Source organism: Cucurbita pepo, chromosome LG10 (genome assembly GCF_002806865.2).
Source record: "Cucurbita pepo subsp. pepo cultivar mu-cu-16 chromosome LG10, ASM280686v2, whole genome shotgun sequence".
Lineage (NCBI taxonomy): Eukaryota > Viridiplantae > Streptophyta > Magnoliopsida > Cucurbitales > Cucurbitaceae > Cucurbita > Cucurbita pepo.
Genome location: NC_036647.1, coordinates 8,203,888 through 8,230,708, shown reverse-complemented (window position 1 = coordinate 8,230,708; position 26,821 = coordinate 8,203,888). Strand labels below are relative to the sequence as shown.

The following is a 26,821-nucleotide window of genomic DNA, read 5'->3' as shown; positions in this document are numbered from 1 at the left end:
CATTATGGGGGTGTAAGACAAGTCACCAAAATCACGTCTACACCCGCTAGGACTAAAATTCCCCAAAATGTACAATCGGTGGATGTAACTTGTTGTCAATTCTTTCTACCAATGTTATATGCTATCGTAGTTATTGTGGTGTTTTAATGTCACTAAATGCATAACTACTTTCACCAAAATATTTATTATCGAATAAAAACTTGGATAGTGTACCTTTCCCACTCAGAATTTATTAACTTTTACCTTAATAATTAAATATAGAAATAAGTAAGAGATTATTAATTTTGAGAGTTGCTAATGCATTCACATCCATTCAAATTTAAATTTTCACTAAATACATATTCATCATTGTCTCCTTTTAAAATTCAAACTAAATTAACGGGTTCACACTTTTGAGTATCTTTTTTTATAGAAAAATCCAAACTCGAGTTAGGTGAATCATTATTTTAGAAAAACTCCAAACTCGAGTTAGGTGAGCAATTTCAATTTCTTAGCAAGATTTTTAAAATTAGAACGAAAAAAGTCATTTTTAGAATTTTAAAGAAACTTCTTGGAATTTAAACTCCATACGGAAAAGGAACTTAAAAGATGTTAAAGAATTGGAAAATGATGACATAAAGGAGTATAGAGATTTTTTAGAAAATTTTGTATTTTTTTTAAATAAAATATTGAAAAATGGAAAATTATAAAAAATACCCCTAAAGTTGAAGTATTTTATCCGAAAATTTTAAGAATGAACCAATCAGATAAAATTCAATGGTTGAGTCACCCAAATTTTAATCACAACCATGAGATATGATGGGCTACAGATCTAATGGACAGAATTCAAAGGTAAAGTTGGCAAGAGGCTAAATGAGAAGATTTTTTTCGAAGAATTGTCCACACACTTAAACTCAAAATTAGCTCAACTTTGGATATTCTATTCAAACAATGCTTGAGCTATAAACAAAAAAAGTGTGAAGGATCATTTAGGACAAGAATAAAAGCTCGAAATTGGTTGAATCATGTGAATCTAGCTTCTATACTATGGATATGGAATTCTATGGTTTTCAATAATCGAGAAGTTAGAGTCCATCAATTAGTCTCAAATCAATTCCTACCACTTCTAAATAAGCTGCTTTACATATGCATGAGAGGTGATAGTAGTATAAACATGTTTTCTCAATTTAAGTTCCACTATTGAAGAGGGAGAAATTTTCAAAATTTTAATTGGAGGCTACAAGAAAGTTTGTCCCTCCAAAGCAGATTCATTCACTTTCTTGGACACTAAGAACAAATTTCCATGATGACCACAAAGACAAAAGAAATCAAGATCGAAAGTAATCGAAGAACTTCAAGAACGAGTTTAAACTCAAATTTGTGGATACCAATAGAAACTTTCATGAAGAAATTAAAAGCTAAAGAGGCATGTGCCAATAAACTCCATAATCATATAGAGAATGTGTAAAGAACCAAGAGTTGCAAACTCAAAATTGGGAGCAACCACACAAATTGGTCCTTCCAAAATAGATTATTTAGCTTGAGAGGAAGAAAGTAAAGAGATTTCATGATGGAATCGAGGCGAGATAAGGTTTGGATCACGCGAACCAATAACAAAAGTTTGGATTATTCTCCAGCAAGAGTTATGTTTTCCAACTAGCTTTTAAGACTTATATCTTGAGCTATAGTCTACGACAACGTATGAAATCACTCCATACTCCTTGCAACCCCATCTTAGAATTAAGGTCAACTAAGAACCAAGAAATTGAGAACTAAGGTTTTTATATTAGAACTAAGGTTAAGATTTCGGAACCCAAGACCAAAGTCATTAGCCTAGATCATGACATGAACTCAGAACTCAAGAACATAGCCTAAGGGCCTAAGTTCTAAGGTCAAGAACAAAAATATTACCATAAAGAGTGTGTTACTCTAGCATATCTTACGGACACGATAAAGAGCCTACAGTAGACTACTTACTAATTCTTTGTACTCATTCAAGTTTTCTCATGTTTTTCAAGTGAGAGGAAGGATCTGATCGAGGATAGAACCAGATCTGGAACAAGTGCCATATAGTACCACTTCGTATTTTAACTGTTTGAATATTCTAAGTTGTAATATTTATTGGCCCAATCTATTCATACTTTAATTTTGATTTATAAATAAATTATATTTATGTTTTGTTTTAAATACGAAAATTTTTACCATCCTTTAGTTAGTCTTTCATATTTTGAGTATATTTTACTTGCGACTTGAGTCAAAAAAAAATTGGGTCGTGACATTGTGGTATTAGAGAAAATTTTGTTTTGTTTTACTTTTTAGTATTGCCATTATGCTTTTTATTTCAACAAATATGAAAAAGTAAACTAACTAGCAAGTGCTTTTATCCATAGCTTGGGATTGGCTAGATAATGCAACTAAAGGTCATATACATAATTTTCAAAGATACATTAATCGATTGATGCTGGTCCGACCAAGATGCAAGGAAATAGGTTGGTCTCTAGCAGTCCAAACGCAATTATTATCAACACAATTATTTTGAAGCTTTCAATCATGATCGGGTAAGAACACATCACCATTAGCTTTAAACTAAATTAGGAGCTTAATTGAGGATATTAGGTGGATATGATCGGTTAATAAGTTTTACTATGATGCGAACTTATATAGGTTAACTTGAATTTCAAGGGATGAGTTTGGACTAGGTTTAAGGATTAAATAGTGACTTCGACTTAAGCTACCCAGGTAAGTGGCTTCACTAATGGTTTAGTTAGATAACATGTTTGAAGTATGAATAACGTGTGTCCTATAGCCCTTACATGTGTCGTATCTTGTGATTGATATGTTTGTTTATTATATTATGATGCATTGTTAGTACGAGATATGTCATGTTATGGAACACCATGTTTACAAGTTATGGCATTGATAACGTGATATTTTATAAAAGTGTGGGGTCACTTAATGAGTATTTCTTCGAGTACTCAAGTTACGTGCTACTCTTACTTTTTAGGTAAAGGCCGAGGCCCCTCTACATGGATGACAACGTCGCGGTGATGGCCATGGGACTGAAGCGAGGATAATAACATTCACGAACAGACAGAAATACAAAATTCTTTACATGTTGTTTCACACTGTAAACTAGAATTTTTTTCTTTTTTTTTTTTTTTTTTTTTTTGAGAAAGCTAACCGAAGTTCTTTTTTACTTTTTTTTTCTCTACTCTCTCCCACATTTTCCGCTTCATTAGGGATGTAATCCCGAGAGAAGTCTATATTACAGAAAAAGCTCAATTAAAAATGACTTTGTAGACTATGGTATTTTAATATCACTAAATGCATAACTACTTTTACCAAAATATTTATTAATGTTTGAATCTTTTATCTTAATAACTTATTATCGAAAATAGAAATGAGAACGCATATACCTTCACACTAGAATGAGTCATTGGTGTGAAAATGGCGATAGGGCGGAATAGTGTCGATTTAAATTTCCATTAATACATAACCACTCTTTTAAAAATTCAGGTCCATAGACAAGTGATTGTCAACAACTTTTGTCCCATGTGTCATGGACACTTCGTTTGGTAAATATTTATCGACTATGTAGTTTGCTGAATGTCCAGTAGTATATGAACCGAATGTCTCATATAAAATTAGATATTTGGAGTGCATTTATGGTTTTTTGTTCATATACTAAGATAATAAAATTTTAAACTTTTTTTAAAAAATTAAGTGTATTAACACTACTCTTAAAAAGATCTTGATGTAAAATGTGGTAGGTCTAACCTAAAAAGTAACTAAGAATAGATAATGATTAAGGATTAAAACATCAAGATCCAAGTTCGAAAGAAAAGAATCATAGTACGAAGGCCCTTAGATCTCAGACCTCCTAATCCAAAGACCAAAGTCCTCGGGATAGATCCTGATAAAAACTCAAAAGTCAAGAACATAACTATTACAACAAGAACTAGAACAAAAAAAGAAAGAGTGTGGTACCCTAGCATATCAAGTACACGATTAAAATCCTACAAATAAGTTACTTATTGAGTCTTTGTACACACTTCATGTTTTCCATCATTTTCAGCTAAATAAGGAGTTGGTCGGGGTCGGGAATAGACTCTTGATAAGGCGTCATTGACAAGCCTCATCCGTCATCCTTCACACCCTTTTGTTCTAAATATTTTGTGTAAGTTCCTTATTTTGTATTTCAACTACTTATGTATGGACTTTGATACGATATAAATATATGGTAAATTATGTTTGAAATCCTCTTTGTTTTATTTCACGAAAAATTTGTCCGTCTTTTTAAACCATCGAGTAGCATCAGACCGTGCCTTTGTATTTTCTTTTATAATTGTATTCCTCTTTCAAACTTAGAAATTTTTTCCAACTTCAATTTCCTCTATTAATAAAGACTTTCTTTCAGAAACTTATGCAAAACTTACAAAAGATAATGTCATGTAAGTTTATGAGCAGAGTCCCCATTAATGCATAACCACTCTTTTCAAAATTAGGGTACATAGACAAGTTATTGTCAATCAATCTTGTCCCATATGTCATGGACACATCTTTTATAATTTTTGTTATATTATTAAACATAAAAAATAAAAAAGAAGAAAAAAAAATTGAATTTTATTCTAAAAATTTAAATGTATTAATGCCCTTTTAAAACCGAAAATATTTTTAACTTTTAAACAATACTTTTATACCTAAAATTTTATTTTATATTCTAAAACTCTTATAAGACTATTTTTTATATCCTAACATTTTATTTGATTTTTTAAAAGATTATTTATGAAATATTTAAATTTTCAAGTATTTATAGACGAGGAAATTTCTTATACAATACATATATTGCAATAAAAAAGAAAGTAATTTATAGCCACCATGGCGATGATAGAGAGAACATATAAACCATAAAAGAACATATTTGGGTTCTACCAATCGTATTTATGATGGTTGATAACCTTATATAAAGCCAACTTNGTCAACCCAAATACTTATACCAGCGCAAAGCAAACACCTTACAGCGGCTCTTGCTTAGTCTCATATTTGAAGTTGTATCAATTGATGGCCGTATAAATTCCATCATCGAAATAATTAGTCACTTGGTCCCCATTCATAAGAGTGTCACGTTGAGTATACGAATATGGGACATCGCATTGACCTTTTGTTGCGAGTAGACTCACTCTCACCCTAGACATGGGTGGCACGGTTACAGTGTAAACGGTCTCTATCTCAGATGATTTTGATTTAGTTTCTCCCCATGTATATTCACCAGAAAACTCGACAGACATTTTTATTTTTCACTCTGCAATTAGTGGAATACCCGTTTGCATTGATGTTTGTACGCCGAGTTTAGCAGAAACAGTGGAACAATCTTGTAACGGAGCTTCATATCTATAGTGTTTTCTTTACTGGAATTATTGCTAGCATCTCCATTGGCCATGGTGATGACATGTTGTCCATAAATTCGTGCATCCAAAAGATGAAATATGACCTTATAGATGCTTCTTGAACGAACCAACTCTTGTATCTCCAAGCATTAAGACAACTTATCTTACCCTCTGTTGTGAGCCTCTTACAAAAATAATTGTTACCCAAATTACGAAGCGCCACAAACTTGTTATCAACTTTTACCAGCCAAAATAATGAATCTTTGTTATTTCCAGTGGTGTCATTTGAATCTGCCTAAATTCAATATGAACTTTGTCTCCAGAATTTTTCAAAGTGGTTTGACTTAATGCATACATTTCCATCATTTATGGTTGAAACTTCTATTTCCCACCTTTGGATCTCCAATATCATCACCAGAAAATTGGAGATATGGAAGGCCTTGGAACCAACATGCTTGAAGGTAACTTCCATTAATGCAACGTATTTGGGTAAAACATAGAATGATTCCCAATCTAGAGCAACATAAAGATCCCAGAGGTTGGTGTCTGGAGTTGAATACCCCATATACAAGCACCTGCCTCGAGCTAAGCCATCCCTCCAACTACATGTATTGTAGCCAAAGTAGACATGCTTAATTTGATAGGCTTGATGATACGGATCAAAGATGGGTTCAAACAACGTACACGCCCAGTTAGATTGATCCTCATTTGGTTCATCAGCTACTGCAACCACATATCGAATGTTGATTGAAGGACAAACCCAATATTTGTTGTTGTAACAACACCTTATATTCACTTAACCTTTGCCAACTTTAGCAGGCTCCACTTCATACTTTGTGTGAGGGGTCACAACATTATGTGCATCATACTTGATGTATCCATGAATTTGAACATCTTCTTTTACATACTTCAAATACAAGTCATCTACCTTGGATTTGAAAGCCACCTACCTTAGGAGCACCATTTTCTCGTTTTTCTTGTGCTTCTTAGCAAGTCTTCACTCTTGGTGGTTGTGCTTTAACATTAAAACGAGAATGGCTATTTATAGATAGATTTTAGAACTTAGACCAATAAATCAAAGTGTTGAACTATATAACAATATGATTTAAAGACTGACATTAAATGAAGTAGTTGGGAAGATAAAATCAATTCGTAGAGATGCCGGACTTTAGGTTAAAATCTATCAAAACAATACCAAGTTTAATTTATTTCGTATGTTATGGTTGAATTGACTATGACGCTAAACAAATCAATACAACCTCATTTCAGGTTTTTTTTAGATTGAATAGTTTATATTCTTTCTTTTGTTCTAAAAACGACACAAGAATGGATATGTTAAGAGGAAAGAAAGAAGAACAAACCAAACTAAGAGATTAATTTTGAGAGTTAATAACGAGGCAAACTAAGATAAACGAAACATAGTTTAATGGGTATCACTCCAACCGTTAGAAAATGTTCGTGAAATTGTCGATACATATAGTTCAAAGGTTCATACATATTATTTTCTCTCTCTTCCACACTTTCCGTTCCATTAGGGATGTAATCCTAGAAGAAAACTATATTACAAAAGTATAATTTGTGTACTTCATCTTTTCTTTTAATTAGTCCTTCACCTAAATGCATAACTACGATCACAAAAATATTTATTAATATTTCAAATTTTTACCTTAAGAATTTATTATCGAAAATAATAATGACATAAAGAATTTATAAACTTTTACCATAATAATTAAATATTGCTATTAGTAGGAGCTCGCTAATGTACACTAGGGTGTTTTAATGTCTCTTTCCATCGGTAGGAGTTAGTAATACATGTTGGATGATGGAAGTCCCACATCCGACTAATTTAGGGAATGATCATAGGTTTATAAGTGATGAATACTAACTCTATTGGTATGAGGCCTTTTGGGGAAGCCCAAAGCAAAGCCACGAGAGCTTATGCTCAAAGTGGACAATATCATACCATTGTGGAGAGTCGTGTTCGTTTAACATGGTATCAGAGCCATGCCCTAAACTTAGTCGTACCAATAGATTGGTAAATTCTCAAATATCGAACAAAGATCTCCAAAAGGAGTCGAGGCTCGATTAAGGGGAGACACACTTTGTTCGAGGAGAGGTGTTGGATGATGGAAGTCTCACATCCGACTAATTTAGGGAATGATCATAGGTTTATAAGTGATGAATACTAACTCCATTCGTATGAGGCCTTTTGGGGAAGCCCAAAGCAAAGCCACGAGAGCTTATGCTCAAAGTGGACAATATCATACCATTGTGGAGAGTCGTGTTCGTTTAACATGGTATCAGAGCCATGCCCTAAACTTAGTCGTACCAATAGATTGGTAAATTCTCAAATATCGAACAAAGATCTCCAAAAGGAGTCGAGGCTCGATTAAGGGGAGACACACTTTGTTCGAGGAGAGGTGTTGGATGATGGAAGTCTCACATCCGACTAATTTAGGGAATGATCATAGGTTTATAAGTGATGAATACTAACTCCATTCGTATGAGGCCTTTTGGGGAAGCCCAAAGCAAAGCCACGAGAGCTTATGCTCAAAGTAGACAATATCATACCATTGTGGAGAGTCGTGTTCGTTTAACAATACATTCATATTGATTCAAATTTAGTCCTTTCATATTTGAAATTTCTAATATTTAAATTCAAACTTAAGTGAGGTGTGTTCCCACTTTCGAGTCATTTGTTTTAGAAAAATTCAAACTCAAGTTAGGTGAGGATGATGGCCCTTGTGTATAAATGTAATTAAATTAATTACAATAAATACAGGTAAGGTATCTTATAACACCCAAAGTAAAGTTAAAGGTAATCTAAAAGTGTTAGGACCATACAATAACACATACACTCGATCAATATGACACAAAGAACAAGAGATATAAAAATAAGAAGAAATATCGGCTAAAAGTTTTATTGATGACTTAGTTATGTGCCATAATACAAAGAAAAGTATATTTTGAGATCATTTATTAATGGATATATAAATGGTTTCAGTAGGAAAAAAAAAATTTCAATTTTTTAGGAACTTTCCAGATTTTAAGCAAAAGCATTTCAAGGTGGACAATAAGAAAAATGACTAACGAGGCCAAGAATTTAAAAAAAAAATTTAATTTTTCAGAAAAAAATAACAAAATATTCCGAATATGAGAATTAAACACAATATCCTTAACTTCCGGATAATTAGGAAAATGTCACTTATCAGAAAATCAGATAGGCTGTGAGAAGTGATAAAAAAATCTCTTCGATCTTCACAAAATTTGAGTATGTTTTAGAGAAGGCACAACTCATCACATCCAACGACAAAATTTCAAATTGGAGATCGGTTGCTCACTAATCGAAGAGAATATTTTCGATGAGAAATCCAGAAAACTCAATCTAAATTACGATGATTATGGAGGTTTTAACATCGATTTAAGCTTCTTGTATAAAGTGTGAAGTTGGGGCATTCATAGGAACAAGAATCGAGCAAGGTCAAGCTCCCACTCGTGAGTTATAACCGTTTAGTTTTTGGGTTTCCTACTCTCAGATTTCTTGTAAATACCAGAGCAATTGTGCACCGTTTCCCTTGAAACTTGTTCCTACAGCTTCTACACAAGATTACTCATGAGTTTTATGAAGGAATCGAGTGTTGAAAGAACATAGAATTCACTCCCTCAATCATTGCCGCTGTTGAAGAAGTTCAAAGTAAGCTTAAAAATTGAATCCGACCCTACAAACAATTTCATCTAGTTTTTGCACCTTCAAGGAGTATTTACATAGAAGACAACAAAGAGAATTAATCTCAAGAACGTGCTCAATTGAAGAAAATCAGCTTCCGGCTTAATTAGCATAAAGAAAATTCTCAGAATTTTAACTCCTCAAGGAAAAGGAACTTAAAAATGTTCCAAAAACCAAAATGACATAAAGTATTAATGGATTTTTTAAAAAAATTGTATTGTTTAAATAAAATATTAAAAAAGTGGAAAATTATCAAAATACCTAGTAGAAAATTGATACTCATTTTATTAAGAAACTTCAAGAACCGACCAATTATATCAAATTCGAAGCTTATGAAAATTCAACCGTCTGCATCACCCAAAATTTTAATCACAACACTTAGATACAATAGGCTATAGATCCAATGGTCAGAAGTCAAAGGTAAAGTTAGCAAGTAACTAATAGAGAGGATTTTTTCGGCAAATTGTCGGGATACTTAAACTCAAAATTAGCTCAATTGTGGACATTTCTATTCAAACAATTCTTGAGCTATAAATAAAGAAGTGGGGAGAATCATTTAAGTTAACTTAAATTTCAAGGGGTGAGTTCGGACTAACTTCAAGTATTAAATAGTGACTTCAACTTAAGCTATCCACATAAGTGGCTTCACTATTGTTTTGTTAGATAAATTGTGGATATTTCTATTCAAACAATCCTTGCATGTGTTGTATCTTGTGATTGATATGTTTGCTTATTATGATATTATGCATTGTTACTATGAGATATGTCTTAATATGATAAAACGTTATGTCATTGATGAATGTGATATTGTATGTTCACATATATCAGGATACTTTCTCGTTATGATTAGTATAGATGCACAGACTACAACGATACGATATAGTACCATGTACACCATTACAAGAAATGCTCAATTAAAAATATAGTTGGTGTATTTCATCTTTTCTTTTAATTCATCCTTCCCCTAATTAAGACTTTATAGACGATGGTCTTTTTAATGTCACTAAATGCATAACTAATTTCACCTAAAATTTTATTAACGTTTCAAACTTTTACGTTAAAATTTTGTTATCATAAATAAAAATTAGGACACGTGTACCTTTCACAGTAATCTAACTTTGACCATAAGGCACTATTAATAGTTCTTCTTTTCACACAGCATGATATGTCATAATAAGTATGATATAGAATGCTATGTATGTTATGCTATGTCATGCAATGTGAAACAGTGTTATAGATTATACTATACCAATGATGATGCAAGATGAAAGCCATGATGAGTGACTATGCATACATGACTCATATGTGTACTATGACATGAATAAAAGGAAGAACGAAATGATTCTTATTGTAGGCTATAATTTTAAGCCATAAAAGCCTCATGCATTTATGTATGTCACGTGCATCGTGATACTTTTTCGTTACGCAATATTAGTATATACGCATACAATCGATATTTATGTTTGTCATGATATCATACGGGTCTTTCCCTTCATGGTGTCTAGCAACGCGTCAGCACATTTAGCCTAACAAGTCAGGGCCAAGGGTATGCATACGAGCCCGTCTGGTGGGTCCATGTGCACATGTATGAGTTGTATGTGGGAAAGGACTTCATATCCAACCCATGCCCAGATTAAAAAGAACTCAAGGTCATGATAAGTTGTTTTAAAAGATAGTTTGTGCATTTCATCTTTTTTTTTTTAATTCGTCCTTAACCTAATTAAGACTTTGTACACTATAGTGTTTTAATGTCACTGAATAAATAATTACTTTTACCAAAATATTTACTAATGTTTCACACTTTTACTTCAAGAATTTATTATTGAAAATAAAAATTCGAACATTTAGGTCAAAATTAATGCATTCACATTGATTCAAACCTAGAAATAATCAAAATTATAGTTACTTTTAGTTGTATAAAAGATATTGCGATCCCAAGTAAAGTTTAGGCAACTCAAATATGTTTAAGGTGCCTACGAGAGGTCTATAGAGGAAAAAGAATTAAGAGACTCAAACAACGGTAAGGGGCCTAAGTAAGGAATCTCAATACCTTCGTAAAGAATTATAAGGATTCAAGACCTTTTGAAAAAGTTTCTATGCATAACTTTGAAAAGCCTTTGAAAACCACAAGTATAAAGGGCAAAATGATAATTTTTCTAAATTTTAAAACAATTCTCAGATTTTTAATTCTTTATGGACAAGGAATTTGAGGATTTTAAACAAGGAAAAAATGAGGACGACCACGAAAAAAAAAATGAATCTTTTCCAAAAAATAATAATAAAATATTCTAAGATGGTAAATTACCAAAATACCCCTAAGTTAAAAATATTTATAAACTACGGTGAGCTGGTCAACGTATGCTCAAGCCTCTTGCCCTAATTTGAGAAGAAAGTTTTAGAAAGTGGGGGTAAAGAGATTTTGAAAGAGAGTTTGAAAGTAAGATTGAGAGAGATTGAAAATGATGTTATATGGCATACAAGAAAAAGACAACAACGACTTAAATTACATATAGTTTTTTGGGTAGGGAGAATTTGACAACTAGTCACATCTCCCTCTACTACATTTCTGGGACATTTCATGTCTACTAGGCGTAGACATGATTTGGTCGAGATGTTATACAACATGAAAGCAGTAAAGGAAAGCAAAAAAGTGATACAAGGTAAGGGTTTCGGCATGTAACAGGTATGCGGCCATGGACAATACGCCTTGGAAAAGCATGACTATGACACTTGACATGTTCCATGGTCCAATCGTCGATACCCCGTCATCGTCACGTATGTCATACATAAAATAAGAAAAGATAAATGTTTTAATGATATTTATTGTGATCGACTCTAAGTATTAATGTCATGTAGAATGAAAAATTGATGAGTTATAATTATATCATTTATTGCATCATGATGCCTGATTTAATTTCGCTATTATATGTTTTCTATGTTGTACGATTTTGATAGTGTGTAATATGATATGGTTATGTTAGTAAATGGTAGACTTAAATAGAATTATCTTAGTTTCTAAAACCATTCGCCTAGAGGACGTGAAAGAGGAAGACGAGAAAGGGGACAACCCCCTAATAGAGGTAGGGGAAGAGGAGAGGCTAAGAAAGCCCACCCGAGAAGGATTAGTAACTAGGACAGACCCAACTGTGCCGCCTCAAACTGTACCGCTCCAAGTGCACCACCTCCAGCAGAACCAACGACTGGAATACATCCCACTACTAGTCTGAGAACGCGCATGTTGATCCAACAGCGCTAATGACGGCACGCATGTTGATCAAGCATGCCAATGAAGACGCGCCACATGTCGTTATGAGAATAATCATAAAAGTTCTTGTGCTTTCGAGAATTAAACGCACTTCGCAAGATTTGAATCATCCAATTAGCTTGTGTCATGTGTCACACAGCTAGCGCGACTCTCTTGCCGTCATGTTGATCAAGCATGCCAATGAAGACGCGCCACATGTCGTTATGAGAATAATCATAAAAGTTCTTGTGCTTTCGAGAATTAAACGCACTTCGCAAGATTTGAATCATCCAATTAGCTTGTGTCATGTGTCACACAGCTAGCGCGACTCTCTTGCCGTCATGTTGATCAAGCATGCCAATGAAGACGCGCCACATGTCGTTATGAGAATAATCATAAAAGTTCTTGTGCTTTCGAGAATTAAACGCACTTCGCAAGATTTGAATCATCCAATTAGCTTGTGTCATGTGTCACACAGCTAGCGCGACTCTCTTGCCTTAGGTGAGTGGTCCTTGCACGTGGTGAACTCATATTCAGGTGTAATTAAGACTTTTTACACTAAGAAGTTTTAATGTAAATAAATGCATATCTACTTGCACCAAAAGATTTATAATTGTTTCGAACTTGTACCCCATGAATTCATTATGGCACGTTTACTTTGCACGCTCCGAAATTATAATTAAGAATTAAAAAAATTCTAAAATTAGTCCAATAAAAATGGGATGAAAATTGTAAATCTAATAAAGACTTGGAGAGTCCATTAATGCACAACCACGCTTTTTAAAATTAGGTGCAACCAATTTTGTCCCATATGTTATGAAAATTTTTATTATTTTTGTAGTTCTATCTAAAGTTTGAAATTTAATTTAATTTTATAAAAATTCTTATGAGACTATTTTTATATGTTCGAATTTATTGCATTTCAAACGTTTGATTTTTAACAAATTATTTATGAAATATTTACAATTTTAAGTATTTAGCCTTAAGATGAAAGGTTGAGAGGAAATTTCTTGTACTAATACATATATTGCAATGAAAAAAAAGGTGGTAATTTTTTGTCACTATTGTGACAATAGAGAGAACATATAAACGATAAAAGATCATATTTGGGTTCCACCAATCTTATTTATGATGGTTGATAACCTTATTTAAAGTCAACCTCCTAGATTATAACTAAGAGGGAATGATTTGCATCGACCCAAATACTTATAATAGTGCAAGGAAACGCCTTACAACGGCTCTTGCTTGGTCTCATACTTGAAGTTGTAGCAATTGACGGCAGTATAAATTCCATCATCGTAATAATTAGTCACTTGGTCCCCATTCATAAGAGTGTCACGTTGAGTATACGAATATGGGATATCACAATGACCTTTTGTTGCAAGTAGACTCACTCTCACCCTAGACATGGGTGGCACAGTTACAGTGTAAACCGTCTCTATCTCAGATGAGTTTGATTTAGTTTCTCCCCATGTATATTCACCAGAAAACTCCGCAGACATTTCAATTTTTCCCTCTGCAATTAGTGGAATACCCGTTTGAATTGATGTCTGTATACCGAGTTTAGCAGAAATAGTTGAGGTCCATGTATTACTCTCAGAAACCGTGTAATGGAGCTTCATACCTACAGTGTTTTCTTTATTGGTATCATTGCTAGCATCTCCACTGGTCATGGTGATGACATGTTGTCCATAAATTCGTGCATCCAAAAGATGAAATATGACATTATAGATGCTTCTGGAAAGAACCAACTCTTGTATCTCCATGCGTGCTTCATTAGTGATGGTGGGGACATCAGCATTAAGACAATTTGTCTTGTCATCCATTGAGAGCCTCTTGCAAAAATGATTGTTACCTAAATTACGAAGCGCTACAATGTTGTTCTCAACTTTTACGGGCCAAAATAATGTATCTTTATTACTTGCAGTGGTGTCATGTGAATCTGCCCAAATCCAATTAGGGCTTCGTCTCCAGAATTTTCCAAAGTAATTTGACTTGATGCGAACATTTCCATCATGTGTGGTTGAAACTTCATTTCCGACGGTTGGGTCTCCAATATCATTAGCAGAAAATTGGAGATATGGATGATCTTCAAACCTCCATGCCCGAAGGTAACCTCCATTTTCAACTTTAAATGCAACATATTTAGGTAAAACATAGAATGATTCCCAATCTACAGCAATATGAAGATCGCTGAGGTTGCCATCTGGAGTTGAATACCCCATATACAAGCATCTGTCCCGAACTGAGCCATCCCTCCAACTGCACGTATTGTAACCAGAGTAGACATGCTTAATTCGATAGGCTTGATGATCCGAATCAAATATGGGTTCAAACAACGTACATGCCCAGTTGGATTGATCCTCATTTGGTTCATCAGCTACTGCAACCACATATCGAGTATTTATTGAAGGACAAACCCAATACTTGTTGTTGTAACAACACCTTATATTCACGTAGCCTTTGCCAACTTTAGCAGACTCAACTTCATACTTTGTGTAAGGGGTCATCACATTATATGCATCATATTTGATGTATCCATGAATTTGAACATCTTCTTTTACGTACTTCAAATACAAGTCATCTGCCTTGGATTTGAAAGCCACGTACCTTGGGAGCACCATTTTCTCCTTTTTCTTGTATTTCTTAGAAAGTTTTCACTCTTGGTGGTTGTAGTTTGATATTAAAACCAAAAGTTCTATTTATAGATAAATTTTAAACTTAGATCAATAAATCAAAATTGTAAGATGATATTAAATAAGGTAGTTGGACGATACAATTAATATCTAGAGATGCCAACTAGAAAAAGACTTTAAGGTAAAAACTATCGAATCAATACCAAGTTTAATTTATTTAATATGTCATTGTGATTGAATTGGCTAAGACACTAAACAAATCAATACAACCTCATTAGGTGCTTTTTAAAAGATAGAACAATGTAAGAATGAATACCATAAAAACTATTAAATATAAAATTCGGAATTAAAGTTGAATTAGCTATTTGAAATTTTCTAGCATTAGTATCAACCCAAGAAGTCAATTTCAACAAAGAGCTTTAGCCATAAACCGGCTTCAAATTCTCAAGATTATGGATATAATGATTTAGTAGAGTCGAGGTAGACCGAGCCATAGGTACGTGAGCTACTAAGCTAAGTCTAAATTTTAGAACTTAGAATTGTCTAATGGGTTAAAAATGCAATGTTTTAAATAAAATGAGGTAAACTAAAATAATCAAAGCTTAGTCTAACGGGTTTTATTCTAACAATTAGAAAATGTTCTTGAAATTGTCGATACATATAGGTTAAATGTTCATACAGATATTTTTCTCTACTCCCTCCCACACTTTCCTCCCTAATTTGTCCTTCACCTAATAAAGACTTTGTACACTATGGTACTATGATGTTTTAATGTCACTAAATGCATAACAACTTTGTTTCAAATCTTTACTTTTAAGAATTTTATTATTGAAAATAAAAATTGGAACATTTAGGTAAAAATTAATGCATTCAATATTGATTTAAATCTAGAAATACCAATCAAAATTATAGTTACTTTTAGTTATATTAAAGATATTGTACGACCCCAAGTAAAGTTTAGGCCACTCAAATATGTTTAAGGTGCTCACGAGCGGTTTAGACTATAGAGGAAAAAGAATTAAGAGACTCAAGCAACGGTAAGGAGCCTAAGTAAGCATTCTCAATGCCCTCGTAAGGAATTATAAGGATTTAAGACCTTGGAAAAAGCTTCTATGCATAATTTTGAAAAAGGGTTCCAAAACTTAAGCATTAAAGCTCAAAAAGATAATTTTTCCAAATTTTAAAACAATTCTCCGATTTTTAATTCTTTGTGGACAAGGAATTTGAGGATTTTAAACCAGGAAAAAATGACAAAAAAGAAAAAAAAAATTAAATGATATTTAAAAAAAATTATAATTATAAAATATTCTAAAAATGACAAATTACCAAAATACTCCTAAGTTTAAAATATTTATAAACTACCAAGGGGCAGTAACGTATGTTCAAGCCTCTAACCTCAATTTGAGAAGAAAATTTTCGAAAGCGGGGGCAAATAGATTTTGAAAGAGTTTGAAAGCAAGGTTGAGAGAGATTGCAAATGATGTTATATGGCATACAAGAAAAAGACAACAACAACGACTTAAATAACATATAGCTTTTCGGGTAGGGAGAATTTGACAACTAGTTGCATCTCCCTATAGTACATTCTCGGGCATTTCATGTCTACCATGCATAGACATGATTTTGCCAAGATGTCATACTCCTAGAAAAAAAACAAGAAGGAAATTAATATAACATGAAAGCAGTAAAGGAAATCGATAAAGTGATACAGGTTAAGGGTTTCGGTATGTAACGAGCATGCCTTGAACAAGCATGACCGTGACACTTGACATGTTCCATGGTCCAATCGTCGGTACCCCCTCATCGTCAGGTATGCCATACATAAGATAAGAAAAGAGAAATGTTTTAATGATATTTATTGTGATCCACACTAAGTATTAATGTTATGTAGAATGAAAAATTGATGAGCTATAATTATATCATTATTGCATCATGATGCTTGATTTAATTTCGCTATAATATGTTTGCTATATTTTATGATTTTGATAGTGTGTAATATGATATTGCTAGGTTAGTAAACGATAGACTTAAATAGAATTATCTTAGTTTCTAGAACCATTCCGCCCAGAGGACGTGAAAGAGGAAGATGAGAAAGGGGACAACCCCCTATTAGAGGTATGGGAAGAGGTGAGGCTAAAGAGAGCCCACCTCGAGAAGGATCAGTAACTAGGACAGACGCAACTGTGTCGCCTCAAGTTGTACCACTCCAAGTTGCACCACCTCCAATAGAACCAACGGCTGGAGTACATCCCACTACTAGTCTGGAACGCACATGTTGATCCAGCAGCACTAACGACAACATACATGTTGATCCAGCATGCCAATGAGAATGCGCCACATGTCGTTATGAGAATAATCGTAAAAGTTTTTAGGCTTTCAAGAATTAAATGTACTCGTAGGATTTAAACAATCCAATTAACATGTGCCATGTGTCACACAGCTGGCGCAACTCTCTTGCCTTAGGTGAGTGGTCCTTGTGCGTGGTTAACTCATATTCACGGGTAATTAAGACTTTTTAGGCTAAGGTGTTGTAACGTCAATAAATGCATATCTACTTTCCCCAAAAGATTTATTATTGTTTCAAACTTGTACCCTATAAATTCATTATGAGAAATAAAAATTGGGCACGTTTACTTTGCACACTAGGAAATTATAATTAAGAATAAAAAAAAAATTCTAAAATTAGTCTATAAAAATGAGAGGTAAATTGTAAATTTAATAAAAACTTGGAGGTTCATTAATACATCACCACTCTTAAACATTAGGGTCCATAGACAAGTGATGGTCAAGTATGTTTAAGGTGCCTACGAGAGGTTTAAAGTATTGAAGAAAAGGAATTAAGAGACTCAAGCAACGGTAAGGGGCCTAAGTAAGCCATCTTTATGCAATCTCAATGCCCTCGTCAGAAATTATAAGGATTCAAGACCTTTGAAAAAGTTTTTATGCATAACGGACCAAAAAAAAGATAATTTTTCCAAATTTTAAAACAATTCTCCCATTTTTAGTTCTTTATGGACAAGGAATTTGAGGATTTTAAACAAGGAANAAAAAAAAAAAAAAAAAAAAAAAGTGGCAAATTACCAAAATACCCTTGAAGTTAAGGATAATTACGGGTTTGCCATTCTGCTAAAAGATCAGAAACTTCACCGTGCCTTCTGCAAAAAAATCCTTCAAATCTCGACTCTCAGTCGTTGGATCTCCTCCAAACTAGTATAAATTCTAGAACACTCACGGATCGTCACATCCAACGGCTAGGATTCAAAACAAAGGTCGGTGAGGCTTTGATCGAAGTAGATATTTTTCGATGGATTTTTCAGAAAATCCAATCGACAATTCACGACGATTCTGGAGCTCTCAATGTCGGTTTAAGTTTCCCCTATAAATTCTGAAGTTGGGGCAATCGTTTGGAACAAGAATCAAGCAAGGTCAAGCTCCCAGTCATTGGCAATAAGTGTTTAGATTTTGGGTCTCTTACTCTCAGATATCTTCCAAATTCGAGAGCAATTACCCACCATTTTCTTTCAAACTTGTTCCTATAGCTTCTAAACAAGATTACCCACAAGTCCTATGAAGGAATAGAGTCTGAAAGTGCCTAGAAACCATTCCCCCTATTAGGTTGAATGACACAGTGACCTATATGAGTCACCACCTCATGTATTTATAGATGTGTGTAATGAAGATTACATTCTAAATCATAGATTTGGTAACAAACCATGAAATCATAGATTTGGTAACAAAACCCTGAAATCATAGATTTGGTAACAAAAAAATCATAGATTTGGTAACAAAAAAATCATAGATTTGGTAACAAAACCATGAAATCATAGATTTGGTAACAAACTCATCAAATCATAGATTTGGCAACAAACCAGTAAATCATAGATTTGGTAACAAACTCATCAAATCATAGATTTGGCAACAAACCAGTAAATCATAGATTTGGTAACAAACTAGTAAATCACTAAATTATCTTACTATATATCTATTATAGGTTTAACACCCCCCTCAATCTGGACGATGTACTACTAAGTTCAGATTGCGCCTAAAATTGCTAAAAGAAGGAGAGCTGATCCTTGGAAGATATGAGTCGAACATCAAGCTGATGAGTCGATACTCGTTCATGAACGAAGTGATAATCAACCTCAACATGCTTCATCTGTCGATGAAAGATTGGATTGGCGGACAGGTAGGTGGCACCAATGTTGTCACACCACATGTTAGGCGCTCGCGCTTGCGAGATCCCAAGCTCACGCAAGAGAACTTGGATCCAAATTAATTCGGCAGTGGCATCAGCAACTGCCTTATATTCGGCCTCCGTACTATAACGAGAAACTATCGATTGTTTCCTCGAACTCCAAGAGATAAGATTGCCACCAAAGAAGATCACGTAGCCTCCAGTGCTTCAACAATCATCAGGATTCCCGGCCCAATCAGCATCCGAAAAGGCACTCAACAAATCAGTGCTGGACTTTGTAAGACACAAACCCATATCAATAATGTCATGCAGATAACAGAGAATTTCTTTGACTGCCGCCCATAGATGTCGAGGAGGACATGAATTGACACACTCTGTTGACATAGAAGGATATATCAGGATGTGTCAGAGATAAATATTGGAGAGCACCAACGACACTCCGATAGCGAGTAGTATCCTCAGGTGAGAGCTTTTCACCACCATCCAATAACAACTTCTCACTAGGAAGCATAGGTGTGGGCACACCTTTGGAGGTGAGCATATTGGTTCTAGACAATAAATCTTGAATGTATTTATGTTGTGTCAGAATAAGTCCATTGAAAGTATAGCGGACCTCAATCCCAAGAAAATAACTCAAAATACCAAGATCCTTGATGGCAAAATCATCCTGAAGCTGTATAAGAAGTTTCTCAGTAGCCGTAAAAGATGAGCTGATGATAATAATGTCATCAACATAGATGAGGATATACATCTAAATGCCCGTCTTGTTAAAAATGCAAAAGAAAGACATCAGCCTTTGAAGGTGTAAAATCCAGTTGTAATAGTTTGAAGCTAAGGCGAGAAAACCATACACGCGGAACTTGTTTAAGGCCATAAAGCGACTTATCCAGCTTGCAGAGATAACCAGGGTGTTGAGAATCCACAAATTCAGGGGGCTGTGCATATAAACATCTTCATTAAGAAAGCCTTGGAGAAAAGCATTTTGAATATCAATCTTCGAATAGCCCAACCACGAGAAATAGCAAGAGATAATAAGAGCCGAATAGTAGTGGGCTTAACAACTTGACTAAAAGTATCATCATAATCAACACCATACTGCTGTTTAAACCCTTTAGCAACCAGGCGTGCTTTGTAACGATCAATAGAGTCATCTGGCTTTTGCTTGAGTTTGAAAACCCATTTGCAATTAATAACATNATCCGAAAAGGCACTCAACAAATCAGTGCTGGACTTTGTAAGACACAAACCCATATCAATAATGTCATGCAGATAACAGAGAATTTCTTTGACTGCCGCCCATAGATGTCGAGGAGGACATGAATTGACACACTCTGTTGACATAGAAGGATATATCAGGATGTGTCAGAGATAAATATTGGAGAGCACCAACGACACTCCGATAGCGAGTAGTATCCTCAGGTGAGAGCTTTTCACCACCATCCAATAACAACTTCTCACTAGGAAGCATAGGTGTGGGCACACCTTTGGAGGTGAGCATATTGGTTCTAGACAATAAATCTTGAATGTATTTATGTTGTGTCAGAATAAGTCCATTGAAAGTATAGCGGACCTCAATCCCAAGAAAATAACTCAAAATACCAAGATCCTTGATGGCAAAATCATCCTGAAGCTGTATAAGAAGTTTCTCAGTAGCCGTAAAAGATGAGCTGATGATAATAATGTCATCAACATAGATGAGGATATACATCTAAATGCCCGTCTTGTTAAAAATGCAAAAGAAAGACATCAGCCTTTGAAGGTGTAAAATCCAGTTGTAATAGTTTGAAGCTAAGGCGAGAAAACCATACACGCGGAACTTGTTTAAGGCCATAAAGCGACTTATCCAGCTTGCAGAGATAACCAGGGTGTTGAGAATCCACAAATTCAGGGGGCTGTGCATATAAACATCTTCATTAAGAAAGCCTTGGAGAAAAGCATTTTGAATATCAATCTTCGAATAGCCCAACCACGAGAAATAGCAAGAGATAATAAGAGCCGAATAGTAGTGGGCTTAACAACTTGACTAAAAGTATCATCATAATCAACACCATACTGCTGTTTAAACCCTTTAGCAACCAGGCGTGCTTTGTAACGATCAATAGAGTCATCTGGCTTTTGCTTGAGTTTGAAAACCCATTTGCAATTAATAACATTAAGACCAACACGAGGAGGAACTAAGTGTCATGTCTTATTTTTTTTTTAAGTGCCTGAAATTCATCATTCATTGTCTGACGCCAGAGGGGATGCTCCATAGTAGTAATATGTGAAGTAGGTTCAGAGGCAGAAGACCGAACTACAGAATATGTTATTGTTCCATCTGTACACACCTTGGGTTTCTTGATATTGTGCTTCAATCGAGTACCATACGGATGAGTAGAGGTGCAGGATCCACATTTGAGGGGACAGCCGTATCAGCGGNATCCTGAAGCTGTATAAGAAGTTTCTCAGTAGCCGTAAAAGATGAGCTGATGATAATAATGTCATCAACATAGATGAGGATATACATCTAAATGCCCGTCTTGTTAAAAATGCAAAAGAAAGACATCAGCCTTTGAAGGTGTAAAATCCAGTTGTAATAGTTTGAAGCTAAGGCGAGAAAACCATACACGCGGAACTTGTTTAAGGCCATAAAGCGACTTATCCAGCTTGCAGAGATAACCAGGGTGTTGAGAATCCACAAATTCAGGGGGCTGTGCATATAAACATCTTCATTAAGAAAGCCTTGGAGAAAAGCATTTTGAATATCAATCTTCGAATAGCCCAACCACGAGAAATAGCAAGAGATAATAAGAGCCGAATAGTAGTGGGCTTAACAACTTGACTAAAAGTATCATCATAATCAACACCATACTGCTGTTTAAACCCTTTAGCAACCAGGCGTGCTTTGTAACGATCAATAGAGTCATCTGGCTTTTGCTTGAGTTTGAAAACCCATTTGCAATTAATAACATTAAGACCAACACGAGGAGGAACTAAGTGTCATGTCTTATTTTTTTTTTAAGTGCCTGAAATTCATCATTCATTGTCTGACGCCAGAGGGGATGCTCCATAGTAGTAATATGTGAAGTAGGTTCAGAGGCAGAAGACCGAACTACAGAATATGTTATTGTTCCATCTGTACACACCTTGGGTTTCTTGATATTGTGCTTCAATCGAGTACCATACGGATGAGTAGAGGTGCAGGATCCACATTTGAGGGGACAGCCGTATCAGCGGTTGCGAGGGGAGCAACCGATGCTACAGCAGTTGGTTGACCAGCGGCCGAGGATTCGACCGAGCATTGCGCAATATCATCTGCTAGCGGAGGATCCGAGGCCCTAATCATTGGCAGAACAACCAACGCCGATTCGCGCGGCAGCGACGCGGAGGATTGCAGCGGCAATTCCGAAGCTGATGTAGACACCAAATTTTCTGCATCCAAAGAGTTAGTAGGCACAGACATATGCATGTGATCATTCTCCAAATTAGTACTGCTATTACTCAAATGCAAGGTGCACAAATTAGGGGCATTATGCATCGACTGCATGATTGAGGAAGAACTAGGTTGNACATCAGCCTTTGAAGGTGTAAAATCCAGTTGTAATAGTTTGAAGCTAAGGCGAGAAAACCATACACGCGGAACTTGTTTAAGGCCATAAAGCGACTTATCCAGCTTGCAGAGATAACCAGGGTGTTGAGAATCCACAAATTCAGGGGGCTGTGCATATAAACATCTTCATTAAGAAAGCCTTGGAGAAAAGCATTTTGAATATCAATCTTCGAATAGCCCAACCACGAGAAATAGCAAGAGATAATAAGAGCCGAATAGTAGTGGGCTTAACAACTTGACTAAAAGTATCATCATAATCAACACCATACTGCTGTTTAAACCCTTTAGCAACCAGGCGTGCTTTGTAACGATCAATAGAGTCATCTGGCTTTTGCTTGAGTTTGAAAACCCATTTGCAATTAATAACATTAAGACCAACACGAGGAGGAACTAAGTGTCATGTCTTATTTTTTTTTTAAGTGCCTGAAATTCATCATTCATTGTCTGACGCCAGAGGGGATGCTCCATAGTAGTAATATGTGAAGTAGGTTCAGAGGCAGAAGACCGAACTACAGAATATGTTATTGTTCCATCTGTACACACCTTGGGTTTCTTGATATTGTGCTTCAATCGAGTACCATACGGATGAGTAGAGGTGCAGGATCCACATTTGAGGGGACAGCCGTATCAGCGGTTGCGAGGGGAGCAACCGATGCTACAGCAGTTGGTTGACCAGCGGCCGAGGATTCGACCGAGCATTGCGCAATATCATCTGCTAGCGGAGGATCCGAGGCCCTAATCATTGGCAGAACAACCAACGCCGATTCGCGCGGCAGCGACGCGGAGGATTGCAGCGGCAATTCCGAAGCTGATGTAGACACCAAATTTTCTGCATCCAAAGAGTTAGTAGGCACAGACATATGCATGTGATCATTCTCCAAATTAGTACTGCTATTACTCAAATGCAAGGTGCACAAATTAGGGGCATTATGCATCGACTGCATGATTGAGGAAGAACTAGGTTGGGCTCTCTTGAACGGAAAAACATTTTCATCAAATATGACGTCTCTAGAAACATAGACACGACCAGAATCGGTGTCAAGACACTTATACTCNTCCAGCTTGCAGAGATAACCAGGGTGTTGAGAATCCACAAATTCAGGGGGCTGTGCATATAAACATCTTCATTAAGAAAGCCTTGGAGAAAAGCATTTTGAATATCAATCTTCGAATAGCCCAACCACGAGAAATAGCAAGAGATAATAAGAGCCGAATAGTAGTGGGCTTAACAACTTGACTAAAAGTATCATCATAATCAACACCATACTGCTGTTTAAACCCTTTAGCAACCAGGCGTGCTTTGTAACGATCAATAGAGTCATCTGGCTTTTGCTTGAGTTTGAAAACCCATTTGCAATTAATAACATTAAGACCAACACGAGGAGGAACTAAGTGTCATGTCTTATTTTTTTTTTAAGTGCCTGAAATTCATCATTCATTGTCTGACGCCAGAGGGGATGCTCCATAGTAGTAATATGTGAAGTAGGTTCAGAGGCAGAAGACCGAACTACAGAATATGTTATTGTTCCATCTGTACACACCTTGGGTTTCTTGATATTGTGCTTCAATCGAGTACCATACGGATGAGTAGAGGTGCAGGATCCACATTTGAGGGGACAGCCGTATCAGCGGTTGCGAGGGGAGCAACCGATGCTACAGCAGTTGGTTGACCAGCGGCCGAGGATTCGACCGAGCATTGCGCAATATCATCTGCTAGCGGAGGATCCGAGGCCCTAATCATTGGCAGAACAACCAACGCCGATTCGCGCGGCAGCGACGCGGAGGATTGCAGCGGCAATTCCGAAGCTGATGTAGACACCAAATTTTCTGCATCCAAAGAGTTAGTAGGCACAGACATATGCATGTGATCATTCTCCAAATTAGTACTGCTATTACTCAAATGCAAGGTGCACAAATTAGGGGCATTATGCATCGACTGCATGATTGAGGAAGAACTAGGTTGGGCTCTCTTGAACGGAAAAACATTTTCATCAAATATGACGTCTCTAGAAACATAGACACGACCAGAATCGGTGTCAAGACACTTATACTCTTTATGTAAAGAACTGTAGCCTAGAAAGACACATTCCTTTGATCGAAAAGAGAGCTTTTGTTTGTTATAAGGACGAAGATGAGGTCAACAAGCACACCCAAAATTTTTTAATAAGGAGTAATCTGGTTGGGTATGAAAAAGATGCTCGAAGGGCATTTGTTATCGATGACACGAGTAGGAAGACGATTGATGAGATATGTGGCTGTAAGAAATGCGTCGTCCAAAAATTTAATAGGTACATAAGCATGAGCTAGAAGGACTAGGCCAGTTTCAACAATATGACGGTGCTTGCGTTCAGCAAACCCATTTTGTTGATGTGTGTGAGGGCACAAAACACGATGAGCAATTCCAAGGGAACAGAAAGATGTGTTATGAATTTTCTAATATTCTCCACCCCAATCAGATTGGACCCATTTGATTTTAGTATCTAGAAGGTGCTCAACATAAGCATGGAATTGCAAAAATATACGAGGAGCTTCTGTACGATCATGCATCAAATATATCCACGAAAATTTATTGAAATCATCAATGAAGCTAATATAATATTTAAAACCCCCAACATATGGAAGTGTAGGGCCCAAACATCCAAAAAAATAAGTTCCAAAGGTGACGAAGACCTATGAGAAGAACTAGTATATGGTAACTGATGACTTTTTGGTAACTGACACGCATTACAAACTGACAAAGGTGACTCACTAGCACACGAAATATTATTGAGACGCGAAATTGATTTTACTACTTGAGATGAAGGATGTCCAAGACATGCATGCCATTGGGCGTGAGTAGTAGATCTGCTCACCAAGGCGTGCTTGAGATCATCGACATCGGATGGCTTAATAGGATAAAGACTAGATTCACACCTCCCATCAAGAAGACTTTTCCTCGACTGTCGATCTTTAATAGAAAAATGCAAAGGATGGAATTCAAAAAATACGTCATTATCATGAGAAAATTTATGAACAGAAAGAAGATGTTTGGAAATTTCAGGCACATGCAAAATATTACACAATGCAAGAGGACGAGTAGCAGTATTAATTAGAGAATGACCAGTATGCAAAATACGCAAACCTGCTCCATTGCCGACTTGAACTTGTTCACCTCCATGATAACGTTCACGCACAGTGAGATGATCCAGGTCACTGGTGATATGATCAGTAGCGTCTGTGCTACTGTACCAATTTGGGTCAATCTTGTAAGAGGAAGTAGCCGCCAGTGCCGTAGAAGGAGCATAACAAGGTTCATCTTGATAGGATTCATCCATCTTATGCCAGCAGCGGATAGCAGTATGCCCCACTTTGGCGCAGATCTGGCAGGAAGAACGAGCAGAAGGGCCACGACAATCACTAGTAGGACGAGAGGGTGCATAACCTTGAGAACGACCAGGACAAGGATCCCTACGCCCACGATTCTTCTGCTGACCACCACGACCAGCATAATTGACAGAAGATCCAAGATTTAACTGAAGTTCAGCATGACCAGTATAATTGGCAGAAGATCCCGGATTTAACTGAAGTTCAGCCTGGTGTTGTAGTTGGCGAGCTTCAAACACCATTAGATGTACAAACACATCATCAAGCATGAGGGCTTCACTCTTGGTAGACATTAAGGTGACGAAGGGATCATAGTCAGAGCCAAGACCAGCGAGAAGATACGCGATCACATCATGATCCTACAAGGCAGAGCCGGCAGCAGCCAGCTCGATGGCCAGCCCTTTGATCTTGCAAAAATAATTTGCAGCAGATTGATCTCGTTTCTTGGATGTGGCGAGCTCAACACGGATCTGAATAGTGCGAGCATGAGTTGACGACGAAAACATCCACTGCAGGGTATCCCACGCCTCCTTGGACGTAGTAGCGGCAACCACATCATGAAGAATCTCCTCAGACAAGGAGGAGAGAAGGCCGCTAAGGACCTGTTGATCCTGATCATACCACTGATTATAGGCCGGATTAGAGACCAGGTCAGCACCAGCAGCAGTTGAGGAAGGGACCAGCTTGGCAGGTGCGGCATT

At 36.0% G+C, this 26,821-nt stretch overlaps 1 protein-coding gene and 1 non-coding gene across 2 annotated transcripts; both read right to left on the bottom strand.

The window, feature by feature from the left end:
* Positions 1–13,566: 13,566 nt before the first annotated feature.
* LOC111803764 lies at positions 13,567–14,961 on the bottom strand. The gene has a single exon (XM_023688299.1). The coding sequence runs from the start codon at positions 14,959–14,961 to the stop codon at positions 13,567–13,569; it is 1,395 nt and encodes a 464-aa protein (XP_023544067.1).
* An 11,388-nt stretch (positions 14,962–26,349) lies between these two features.
* LOC111804587 lies at positions 26,350–26,488 on the bottom strand. The gene has a single exon (XR_002816551.1). It is a non-coding gene; the product is annotated as a small nucleolar RNA Z247 (small nucleolar RNA).
* Between the last annotated feature and the right edge of the window lie 333 nt (positions 26,489–26,821).